The following is a 13,656-nucleotide window of genomic DNA, read 5'->3' on the forward strand; positions in this document are numbered from 1 at the left end:
AAAAAAAAAAAAAAAAAAAAAAAAAAAAAAAAAAAAAAAAAAAAAAAAAAAAGTAAGATTTGTTCTGCTCATGCTGCTATGACTTAACACAATGACAATGCTGATGCCCTTCTTCCTCCCCTGAAGCCTGCTCTTTGTCAGCAGGCATTTCAGCCGACCAGGGTACACAAAGGACAGCACTTCTCCTTTTACTCATTCTTCTCCTCGACACTGTCCAGAGATTACTCCTGTTATCAGATACGCACCTTCCTCTTGTATCTCTCAGGGAAGGAACACAAAAGCACAGAAATAATTTTGAAATCGGAGCACACAGGAATTCTGTTCCTTCCAAGAAGGCAGCTTTGGAAGCCAGATCACCATCCTTTGGCATTACTTAAGTTCAGCATATTTGATATTTCCATCATCTCATCAGTAATTCACTGCACCATCAGCCAGCCTTACTTTTTCCTCTATCATCTTCCCCCTCAAGGATAAGAGGATGGTAGCTATGCAGTCCATTAAGCGCTCAAAGACGCAAACCCCTCTAGATACTAATTCAATTCATTTTGTCTCAGCCACTGACTCAGCCATGCGTAGTGCAATCCTGACGTCTGACCTCGCAGCCTCCTGCGAGCTGAATTCGTGCTTGCCGTTCGCCCATCTCTCGGCAGCCATTGGGTACTGCGACTGACAGGCAGGGCGAGCAGCGCGCGAGGGGAGAGCTGCTCGCTATGCTGCCAAGTACCATCTGCGGAGCTATTTCTAGTCCTGCCAGCTTGTCGGGTTTCAGCACACAAACACTACGTCTGAAAAGGGTACTGCTAACTGTCCCTTATCACACAGCTCATTTGCTTTTACAGACGTTCAAATCCATGCAAGTTTCAGGGGACATTTAATCTGTYACTGTAAGGTCTCCCAGAATCAATATTTAATATGAATTCACCTTTCGCTAAGTTCATAAGCAGGTACTGCATTAGCCTTTGGAGAACAAGACAGCACAGCCTCCATTTTTGAACTAGAAACATCCCTCTTCCAGTCAGCCTATGCTAGACAAGAGCATGCACAACTTTAGAGGAAAAATGTGCTACACTCTGTGACAATCTAACTCTTGATACATCACATCTTCACATCAATAGGTCATGAAAGGCTTGATAACAAGTCAAGCCTGCTGMGCATAGAGTAAAAACACCACAGTGAATTACTCTTTATATCAGGATAAACTCCTCTAAGAGGTTTTCCCCTTTGGGGAAGGATAAATAAGTATTATACTACAGCATTTTTAAATGATGCTTTTTAGAACGTCTCCAGGCTGTTTAAAGAAGTCACAGTGCATTGGAGGAACCATTGAAAAGCAGGTTAGGTATCATAATAAATAAAAATCAAGATGTGAGAAGCACCAGAGTGAAAATGGAAATACAATGCAAGTTGAAGGAGTAAGGGGAGGTTGTTCAGAAAAGGCCTGCTGTTATAAGAAAGTCATCAAGAGAAGAAAGACTTCTGATTAGAAAGGCAGGAGAGCACCAGCATGCCAGACTGAGGAATCAGTTCTTTAGACATCAAAGGAGAATTTTTGCTCACACAGTATCAGCTGAGCCAGTGAATTTCCTCCTGTTTTAGGGTTTCTGGGGTTTTACACAACCCTCCCGTGTAGAATAACCATCACAATCTTTACATGCCTTTTGTTTCCTCCAAAATAAGTCATGGAGGCCACCTTACAAGAAGTAGGGTAGAAAAGCTGTCTGCCTCAAACATTTACTTATTTATTTATTTCAATAGAAGAGTCAAACAGCAGCAAGAAAAAGTACAACTGTAGCCAAGTTCTTTCAACACTGATTCACTATACAGAGTCTTTTCCCCATAGCAGAATTAGCACACTTTGTTCTCCTTTGCCTCAATTTCAAGTAGAAAGCATGTGTCTTGGATAGCCTAGCTTCAAGTTCCCAGGCTAGGACATCCATCCAGCAAGATCTGGTACAGCAGCCCTGCTTTACTTAGGCCACAGAACCTGCCACGAAAAGGTCCTTGGAAAGTATTCTTTCCCTCTGTTTTAAGCCAGGGAGTACTACAGGATTTTCCTGCAGCTCAGCATTGCAGTTCTGATTAAATTTTGCTCTGAAATTCTTAACCACATAATTTTTCGTTTCAGCAGGTCCTCTCAACTGTAATACATTTCTTAGTAATTCTATTCCATTCAGGAAGGAAACAATAAAAAAAATCCCCTGAGTCTCCAGTTGCCAGAGGTATTTTTCCAGGAGCAAAAAGTTAATCTTTGGTTAGATTTTCATTCAAACCCTACCTCTTTTGTCAAATTACCTAAATACATGATCTCCATACAAGGATACTAGTTGCCTTTATTTATATACCAGCAGTTTCCCCTCTATTTTCAGAGACATTATGCACATGCATGCACACACTTAAACTCAGAGGCAGAAAAAATTTCATCCTTGGAAAGTCCCTCCATCTATTAAAAAAAAAAAAAAAGCTTCAGAAGTTCAAATTCAAAAGAATCAAGTTCAGACACTGAACCTGAATCTAGCCATTATAGCTTCTACTCTCAGAGCAGGAATAATCAGGCAACAATTGCAGAGGACAGCTGTCCACAAAAGTTGCAGGGATGTATCTAAGCATGACTTTCATCTCGTAAGTACTTAGGGTCTTTATTAAAAGTCAGGGTCTGATCAAGCTCTGCATGACTTTGAAGTCCACTAAAATTAACATCTGAAGGTATTTAGAGAATATCATTTGTGTGCTGGAGAAGTTGAGGAGACCTTAGTTAGACCATCTGCACAGAAGGCCACCAAGTTTTCCTTTTCAGCAGTGTTCACAAGCTGCCTTCTCAGAAGTAAAGAACTTCAAAAAGGGGAAAAAAAAGAAAAAGAAAAAAGAAAGAAAGAAAAAAAAGCTGTTTAAGACCACTCTACCTTAGGTATCTTCCAAAAGATTAGCATACCAATTTTTGAAAATTGCAACTGAAAATTGCAACTAAAAAATAATTTCATGAACATCTCCTCTCAGTCCATCTCAGCTTCTTCTGAGCTTTCTGTAAGATGGTGCAAATAAAAAGCTAGATAGAAATCTTGATTTATCAGTACCAGGTTGCAATTAAGAGCAGGTATGTTTGCAGTTACCATAAAGTAGAAGATGCATGGCAGCTTTTTCATAAGCTATGACAGGTGAAAATTGCTTAAGTGTCACATATTGTGTAGGCCTGTCCCACTCTATAAAATACTGAGCTTCTGCAGTTCAATTTACAAGAGGAGGAAAAAAAAAATCGTCCTGCATTGGAAAACAGTTTATACATTCTGCTATCATTACAGGGATAAGAAAAGGAGTCTTGCAGAAATGCTTCATCTGGTTAAAAACACTGAAGCAAGCAGAACTTCAATTCATGACCCATAAACGCATCCTCCCAGCATGCAATATAAGGAAAAAAAAAGTCTTAGTCTTCAGCATCTGCACAATAACTTGTCATCTATGGTAAATTTTTCAAAGAGGTTCAAGATTTTCAAAGACTCAAAAGTCATGAAAAAAGAATTAAGGCATGGATCCATTTTGTTCATTAATGCAGTGGAGCAGAAAAGATTTTGAATCTAACATGAGCTAAACAGAATGAACAAGAAGCTATCAAATAAGACTCTAGCACAGACATACAGAAATCCAGTACCAATTACAAGAGGCAAGTTAAAATTCTCCACCATAACTTCAGGGAAAGCAGTTAGTGCAACAGAAGTAGAATGGAAGTTTTCCAACAACAACAAAAATTACAGTACTATAGAGAAGTTGCATGTGGGAAGCTAATAAGCAATGAAAAAATAAATAGAAAATACATAACAGCAATACTTACTAAAGAAAACATTAATTTAGAGACTATTTGCTTGAATCTTAGCCACCGTCTAAGCACTGATTTCACTATCATATTTTACAAATCTATTTTCTCTTACAGTAATAAGGCACATTTTGAAAGCACATGACAAATAAGACTAATACTAAAGCCTTTAGACAAAGCAGTTATGTTGAAGTTCTACCCTTAAAATTTATGTCCCCCAAAGCATTTTTCTAACCCTGCAGTTTTCAGGCTTTCACTTCTCTTGAGGAAAAGAGTCAATTAAGTCAGAAGCAATATTAATATGCCTATACTCAGTCACCCAAAACCAAATTACTTAGTTTGAGGTCATAACAGTAACAAATAAATTCAAAATATTTTATAATCTCATTCTTTTAAGATACTTCACTATTTCAAATAATAAAATTCTTGGAAGATAATACATTTTTATTCAAAAACTATAAACTATTAGCTGGATTCTCATTCACAAATCTTTCCAAAAATGTGTCTACATTATCTGAACAAACAAAATAGAAAACCCACATCATCAGGTGTTAGAGTATTATTCCTCCATCATACATATGACCATGTAACACATTATTTTGGAAACAGCTTATGTTTTGCTAGAAATTCATCTAACTTAGCTTATATGCCTTATTCAAAAGGCATATATTACATACGTTGTCCTGCATGAACTATTAATTCATGTCTTCAGAAGCAATTAACCATATTCCATCTTTCTGAAAGGCATGGTCTATAGACTTTCTCAACTTAACTCCTATCTGAATCAAGTAATCTTTTTCAGAAAGCCACATAGCTCTTTATTTAAATATTTCCCCAAAATAGATAATGTACCATAAACCTCACATGGTAAGACATGTGCACTGATTTTCTAGATGAGATTTATTTAGTTTCAGCTTCCAGCTATTACATATTGTTGCAAATTTGCCTACCAACTAAAGATCATCATATTGCTGCTTCCTGCACAGATCTTTACAGACTGATCAAGTCATCAGCTAACCTTTGAATTTTTCATGTCTCACAAGATATTTAAGAACTCTCATGAATTTTCAAAATCCTTTCAAATCAAAATTGTTCCCTGAATCACCGATACCAGGCTTCCAATAATTTCACCATACATCCAATAGCTTCATTAGCCCTTTTGATCATGTATTTTACTGCGTGATCATGTGCAACTGACTACCTGTTAAGACAAGAGAGTTCTTTATAGTGCCAATACTACCAACAATAGAGTTTAAGCAGTCTACAAGAATGGCCTACACCCGTTGTCCCAAAATACGTAACTTCACGCTTAGTCATATTAAAAACACATGGTTGCTGGCACTCAATTTACAAGCTACTCAGATCACATGTTATTAATGAGCCCTTTTTATTATTAACACTCCATCTTGAGTCATCAGCATCAATACCAACTCTAGATTTTCTTCCAGATCACCAGCCATGGGAGCTAGCACTGGATCAGGAATGAATTGCTTGAACTAGACTCAACAATGAATCACCCATTTACAATTATACTTTGCGCCCTGACAGTGAACAGTCCTCAGCTCACATATGCTGCCTTATTACTTCTATATTGTTCATTTACTGATACTGCACCACAAAGACCCTAGAGAAGACTACTTAAAAGATGCTGTCATCTTAATATCAAGATTGACTGTACAAAGTTATATTCCATAAGACTCTACTGATCAGCAGTAGTATCTCCCTAGTCAGTTCCTTGTTAACCATACCATTTATTCCTCATAAAGGTAACATCACAAATAAACCCGTAATTACGTGGGTGTCCACGCAAGCCTTTTGATTCTCGGCACATTCTTTTTCATGCCCTCTTAGATATCTCACAGTGATTCAAGTTTTAATGACAGGAAAAAAAACACAACATTAATCATCCGTAGAAAGCTTCGGGCAATACGTGAGTCCAGTTTAGCTGAATCTACCCAATAAAAAGATTGGAATTCAGAAGCTGTTGTTGAATGTGCTGCTTGGTTCTGTCATCTTACAGGTGAGAAAACATAAATCACTAACAATTTTAGCTAGCTAACAGGAATATTTTTAGTTTTACTTAGCCTTTATTAAAAAACACAGTACACCTGAGAAATACACACTTATTTTGATGCTTATGCATACTTCCAGCAACATGCTTCTTCATATACATTTGCTAGATAAATAACTGCTTTGCTTAGATCACATTTTGAATACTATTGGCTGAAAAAACATCAGTTAATTTCTTAATGTCTTCAAATCAAGCATTTAGAAGACATTCTCACAGTGAGGGAGGCAAGGGGAAAGCAACATCTGACACACAGCTTTACAAAGAAAGTGCCCTAGAGAGTAATACTTGCATACAAGTTGCACTTAAAATAAGTACAGTATTTAACAGAGAAGGCCAAGTGACTAAAAAGCAATTTACAGAAAGTAATTCCTGGTAAGCACTCCAAAAACATTCAGACACTCAACTGGTACCTTGATATACACAAAAAAGCATTAAAAAAATCCACTGTAGAATAAATGCAAGCACAGATTAAGAAGGCTAATAAGTAAGGTTAGAAAATATCTTTTAAATCAATTAACTAGCATACCTTTTAACAAGAACTATAAAATTTATGACAGGACTTGCCACAACCAGGTACAGTAGTCTTTAGAATGGATTTTTATCATAGTTTTGAGATGCGATAGATTGTACATAACACCTACCTTGAATGTTTACAAAGTTTACGAGGTCTATTATGCAATTTCCGATCCCAATTCTCTGGATCACTGGAGTTACTGTCATAAGGATGAGGCCGTCCTGCCATTCCACTGCAAGCTTCCTCACACTACTGCTCTGAAAAGCACACATGCAGCACTCACAACCTACATTAAGAGAGCAGTGTTGACCTTTAAATAATGCCATACANAAAAAAAAAAAAAAAAAAAGACAAATGCAAAATTTAAAGTGTTGTTGGTTAGTTCTTTTTTTAAAAAAAGATTATAGAAACTAGGGTATTCTGAAGCACAACTTCTAAATTACACCACAATAGTCCACTCATTTTGCTGATACCTGCACTAAAGGAAGATTGTTATAAGGAATAGTTCTATATATGTTGGCAAATAATTTCAATTTTGCCATAATTAACTCCACAGACCAATTGTTCTGTCCAAACAGGAAAAGTCACTAGTTATAAAACACTATAAATACAAACATCATAAAATTATTTTAAATGTATAAACTTAATTCAAAGAATTCAGAAAAAAGACCAACTGTAGAAAAAAGACCAATACAATTTTAAAATTTGAATGACTGCCCAAAAGGAAAACAAAGTAAAGATTAACAAAAAGTTCTTATTCCAAAAGAGAATCAAAAGCAGTCCTTAGAAACACTGAATCCAGTTTAGTTCCACTGGATTCTGAAGAAGAGGAAAAAATATTCATATTAAAAAAAAAAAAAAAAGTAACATTATAAGCTTAATCTTGTTTAGATTAAACCAAAGTTGAACCAACGTTAAGTTAAACTCCCACTAAAATACATTCACAGGTAACTTATGACTTTCAACAGAGGCAGCCGATCCTAAATAACTGGCATTAAATCATACCTAGAAGTGAAACGTCTGTCAAAACAGTTGTGTAGCTTGGAATAACCTGGTTATAAAAATGTAAAAGGTAGCCATAGGAACTGAAAAGCTTTTGACTGTATAGATTCTGGAAAATATATTACAAATAATTGAAATAAAGCCTATTATGTTTTGCTGGAATTTTAAGCTAAGTATTTTGCAAATGTCATTTTCCCTCTCTGCCCCTTATAGTTAGCATGTTTCTATTACATTCTACAGGACTTAACCCTATCAAAAATTAGTATCAAAAGAATTTAGATTTCTCCTTTAAGACATGGTAGTTCCTCAGATAGAAAGTCCTTCTAGCCATACAGCATGGAGATAAGCTCTTCTGACAAATTCAGATATTATTAGTTAAATTTAGACCCCAAAGTGTTATTACAGGCAAATGGTAGAAAACAAGCTTCTTAAAATTTGTCAGTTACGGATGAGCTTTTCTTCATGTTCAATTCTAACAAAAAAAATAGGTTTTACACTATATATTTCCTAGAATGATTTTACTCTTGCAACTAAAATTGGTAGCTGTAAACAGATTGTTTACAGTGTCTACTGTAAGTCTCTTATGACCAACATCAAGATACATGCTTAACCTTCTGACTTCAGCACCATTCATACGTAGAACACTGAACAGCTGCTTAAAGATTTATAATGTTAAAGTTTCAGCATTTGGCAAACTCCACCATGGGGTTTGGCAGTATTTTATGTTAGGGTTTCTATAATTAAACACACTTTGATTGGAAGATTAATAAGATCACATGTCCATATAAAGTAAGGAGAAGAAAACACATTCTGTTTAAAATTACAACAAATACTCAACTCTCATGCAAAAGAAGCAACATTTTCTAACAATTATTTCATTCTGTATTACCTGGAAATTACCTGGTTACAAAAGCATGGTCAATATGCAATGATATTACATAAAATTAGAAAGTCATAGGATTTACACATTTATCAAGTGTGTTTAGATACTGAACAAGGAGAAGCCTATAACCTACTTCAGAATAGAAAAAGTACTTCAAGAAAACAAGGGGAAGGAAGGTTAGTTTACAGATCCAGTAGTGAATTACTTCAGCAGCAGTCATCCAGGACTTACTTACATATGAAAATGGTATGTCATATTGCACTTAATGCAAAAAATAAAGGGGCAATTTTATCCTGAATTGAAACAAACTGAGTTCATTAGATTGAGTCACTCAAGCAAGATATATGCAGTCAAAATTTGTTGTATAGCAACAGTATGATGTAGAACAAAAAACAAAGCACAGCGTTCTCCAAATGATCAGAGTTCTGCAATTAAGCTTGTCTGCCTAGTGAGCTAGCAGCTCCTAGCTTTTGATTAACACAGGGTACCTAATAAGACTCCCTTATGCACTGAAGCACCACAATGACAGGCTTATTTAGCACCACATATACAAGCATTCCTATTCAATCTTTGTTTGTTCCCTGAAATTCCCTCTTCCTTTTAAAAGTAACTAAAAGACTTACGAACACCTCAGCCTTTCATATATTGACCAAAAGAAGCCTTTAAATAGATCATCATCTAGCAGCTAGTACTTACGCACGTCATTCAAGTAAAAACATCAGTATTTGAATTTAGCTTTCACACTAGAAAGAGTCGTAGGAAAGGCCAGTACTACAAGAACTGCAACTGAAAGGAAAATTTAAAGTCACTTTCTTCAATTGTCTCATGCTTCCTGCCTTCCCATATCTTTTATTTAACGAAAATTACAGACTTAACATGAGGCTACAATTTCTCTGCGCACTTCAAAGAAAAAGATTGCTTTAAATAGAGTCAGTTCCTCAATCTGCTTTACTATGCAGCCACACACTCAGGTCATTACAAACAACAAATGACACAGAAGGACAGAAATGAACAACCAGGACTGCCCCTCTTGAACAGGAGGGCTCCCTTTTTCCAGCTTAAAGCACACAAGAAAGCACAGCAGAGTTTTGTCAGTGAAGTACTAAACCAGCACACATCTGACAACTCCTGCACAGATATAAAAACAAGATAAACAGTTTGCAAGTGTCCAAAGCCACATTTCATGAAACTTTTAACATAATTCCCAAGTGTGTCACACTATGAACTTGCAAAAGGGGAAAAGAAAAAAAACTCACTTCAACTTTCCTCCATCCTCCATTCAACAGGATCTTAACATATAACACATCTCTAAGAAACAACTTATTGTACTGCAGTCAATTTTTTTTGAACATAACTGATAGTAATTTTGAGCATTAGCCCTGACAAAACACTTAACACGTTCTTCAACTACTGTTTATAAAAAACAAATAGATTTATCAATGTTATTCTAGGTTTTAACAAACCCCTAAGATAGTAAATAAAAGCATTATGAAAAAAAAATGAAGATATTTACTTCACTAAGGTTACACAGCATTTGCTAATTGAAGATTTATAACTAGTGCTGCTGATTAGTTTTTAACCATTTCCACAACTCCACCCCTTTTTTTTTTCTCCTGTTGCATAAAAGGTAATTAAACTGTGGTTGAAAGATTTCTATACATGGATCCAGAACCATTGGGAATGTAGGTAACTTTTACTAACAGGAGTGTTCTTTGCTGAGCATTTTGACCTTAGGGGTAAAACTCGGCGGCAGGGGAGAAAGTGTAAGAGGACATGGCCCCAAATATCATTTAGGGGCTTTCATGAAGTTAAGGAACTTCACCTGAAATACTGGTAAAGACTAAAAGGCACTGGAAGCGTATTTAATAAAAATAATAATAAAAACAAATAAATAAAACATAGCCAAAGATGCTCTGTAAAGCACAAACCACTGTCACACTGCCTAAATTATAACCAGCTAATTAAAAAATCCTTCTTCATACCTCAGGCTCTTCTTGTCTTCTGCATAAAGCTGATATTCAGAAAATCCGCACAGGGAACAATTCTGTAAAAGACTACACACTTTCTTTTTTAAAGCTTTTGACATAGACAGCTGGAATACTTCAGAATTGGTAAAATACCCTTCAACAGTAACTTGAAGTTGGAATCTTCACTAATTYATGAAAGCAGCAGATTATTGAAATGTATTAGAACTGTAAAGAGAATGGGTCCTGCCAGCTATTAGTTCGTAGGGTGCAGCCACTCCAAAATACAACAATTAGCATGCTTACACCACTACACAAGGACCTTATAAAAGGATATACATATCATACACTAACTTTTGATAGCTGTAGAACAGATTATGTTAAGTAATATTTAAAGTATATTCAGTTCTGGACTATGACAAAATCCAGTGCAAGGGTCCCAAAAGCTCATTTGATCTAACCAGTTCCATCAGTGAAATGCACTGTAAAGTTGACCAAGGATAATCAGAAAGACCCAACAGACAAGTAACCAGCCAGGACAAAATGCGTCATCAGTTAGCAATGACAGTTCTGAAACTCCAAAGCTTCAAATTATTCAGACTTTCTGTCAAGGGTAACAGTCTGCTGTTCACTGCCTCTAATCATCAAAATACAAAAGCAACAACAACAAAAACTAACTTAAGTATTACATGGAAAGCAAGCTAACATTACTAATTAGGAAATACAGTTCAAAGTACACATGCCAATAATACAAACATCATATAATATGGAAATCCATACCTGCCAAGTGACTTTCTTGCAGACTAGTGCAGATATGAGCCCTAATACGGACATGTACAGTAGTTTTATGAATTATCATGATAGAAATGTTATCAAACTGTCACTTACCAAAGCACAGCTAAGAAACATTCTTTGTGATACACTGCTAACATTAAGATAGTAGGTCAGGACTAAAGCTTCTCTTAATGAAGAGGCAAAAACTGGTAGAGGCAGTCATGTGAAGTTTATAATATTCTTATTTCTGTATCAGTATGAGTAACAGACATCCAGTGAATACCTTACAAGCTTTAGCTTGACAATTCCTAAAAGAAATACGATCATAAGACATGCATCTGACAGACAAAGCCTAAAAAGCAAAAACTAGAGTATTTTCTTCCCCCTGCCTTAGGATTCAATGTATTTAATCAGCCTAAGTCTACTCATTAAAAGCTCGGTGGATTGAGTGGATTCTCCCACACAAAAGCAGAATCTAGGTTACCACCAGGAGACAAAAAGGAGGAGAATCTAATTTCTTGCTGCTACTACTAGCCTGATCACCCGTGGCCCAGCAACATAAACTAGAAAGCAAACAGACACAGAGCTTTATGACAGTCAGCATCAGTGACAAGATGAAGACCATGAAAGAGAATATTAAGTAGGGTGGGTTTTTCTTTTGGTCCAAAAAGGTAAAGTAACCCCTTGAATGTACCCATCAGTAACAATGTATCTCAATGAGCAAGCAAACTCCAAATGAATTTTAAATTCTAAATTAGCCTTCAATTTTATATATATTTTAAAGATACATACGTTTACTGATAAGGAACAGCACCAAGCCAAGATTTAAGCAATACTGTTACGGAAAGTTGCGTTCAAAGATACTAGCACATGAGATTGATTTCTGTGTAAATTTGCAGATGGGACTACTTCTTTCTGTATACGTAAGATACAGGAAGCCATACAAATTAGAACAAAGTGACACAAAAACCAATGGTTATCACATTTGTGATGAATTTACTAAGTAGTGTCACCAACATATCAACCGTTTAGCAATTTTCATTTGCCATAGTGCCTAAAAGAAAAAGAAGGCTTGGAGAAGAAAACCAGCATGTGCTAAGGAGAGCCACCTTGCACTGTTTTCTTTTCACCAAGTGTGTTAGTATCAGGGAGATGGGGGGTTAGAAAGCACAAATTTTATGTGCTGAAAAATTTGACATTAAAAAAAAAAAAGAAAAGAAAAGAGAAACCACAGTCCAAAAACCACAGTCCAAAATAAAATCACAGACAAGGTGGAAGTCAATTATGATTACAGGCAGGATGTAATAGACCATGAGGAGCTTTTGCTACAGAAAAGGCACAAACCAAGACATAATAGTAACAGCCCTTTGCCAGAAGATGCAAGTGTGGCAATTAAAAAATCTCTACGATGTTTTACAAAAAAGAGATCTAATCAAAGACTAATCCACAATAGTAGATCTGTTAAAAAACAAACAAACAAAAAAACACAGGACAGTTTTCCTTAACTACAGAGAAAGCTCAGCTATCCTTTTGACTGTACCTACATTCAAGCCATAGGAGTTCAAGCTACCTGCATAAGATGATGTAGAGACAGATTTTCAGTTCAGACAAAAGCAAACAAAAGTATCAGGTTGAGAACTGCGAATCACTGTGAAGATCATAACTTGAATTATATTTCTGGATCATCTAATTCAATAGCAAAACATGAAAAGGAAAAAAATGAAATCTCAGGGAAAAGATCTGCAAAGCTGAAGCAACAGCAGATATAGGATTTTTTAAATAAATCATCGAAGATGACTCATGAAGAAAAAAAGCAAACAAAATCAAATAGAACAGAAGGCAGCAAAAGGGCTGCCAGAAAGTCAGGGTGTAAGCAGATAATTGAATTTGTAAAAGTCAGCCAATAGTCAAGGGAAAAAAAAAGGATATCACGCTCACCTACTACTTTCAACAGAGAAGCAACAAGTGAAGTAACAGAAACAAACCTGGAAAAGGTCTAAGATGGAGCTGGATCCACATTCTGAGTAAAAAGAGATTGAGTGACACATCTGATTAATTTAGAGATAAAAAGGAGAAAAGAGTAGACACAATAGCTAGAAACAAAACTGAGTTTAAGAATAATTATTAGTGATAGAAAACTGTAATACATAACCATACTGTAAGAGAACTATCACACAAGGAATAGATATTTCTCTGGGGAAAAAAATAAGTTATCTGGAAAAAAAGTTATATAAAGGCATTTAACTCATTATGAAAACATTTGAGTAGGTACATCATTGCTTAGCGACTATGCAAAATAAATCTGCTCAGAACTTACACAAAAGCTGCCCGGCCRCCCTGGGCAGCGATACTGTTTGTGTACAGCCCTCACAAGAGCTGCGGGTTTTACTAGCAAACACCCTAAGATTAAAACTGATCATCTAATTAGTGTTCAGCCTGGTCACACTACGCGAGACAGAGTTATACATGCACAGGGATACGGAGACGCTACAGCACGTATCTCCCTAAGGCTCCTAAACCCTGTTCCTTACCCGAGGCCGCGGCGCTGCCGAGGCCAGGCCCGCGGAGCGCGGTAGCGGCTGCAGGGACCCCCTGAAGCGCCTGAACGCCTGCCGGGCCAGCAAAGCACCCGTCCGGCCCCGC

General features: G+C 36.3%; 1 protein-coding gene across 3 annotated transcripts in view; it reads right to left on the reverse strand.

Annotated features, from left to right (window-relative positions):
• BTBD10 (BTB domain containing 10) overlaps positions 1–13,656 on the reverse strand; it is a 28,807-nt gene that overhangs the window by 14,881 nt on the left and 270 nt on the right. Inside the window, exon 1 of one of the 3 annotated variants that reach the window (XM_085300830.1) lies at positions 246–385. In XM_085300830.1, the coding sequence (XP_085156956.1) occupies positions 246–370 (125 nt within the window). In that variant the 5' untranslated portion in view covers positions 371–385. Of the gene's footprint in view, positions 1–245; positions 386–6,517; positions 6,701–13,656 lie in introns of those variants that run through there. The other 2 variants (XM_085300833.1, XM_085300831.1) reach the window with 2 other exon arrangements.

Source organism: Rhea americana, unplaced genomic scaffold, assembly GCF_003343005.1.
Source record: "Rhea americana isolate MKP2758 unplaced genomic scaffold, rheAme1 scaffold_17, whole genome shotgun sequence".
In the NCBI taxonomy this organism is placed as follows: Eukaryota; Metazoa; Chordata; class Aves; order Rheiformes; family Rheidae; genus Rhea; species Rhea americana.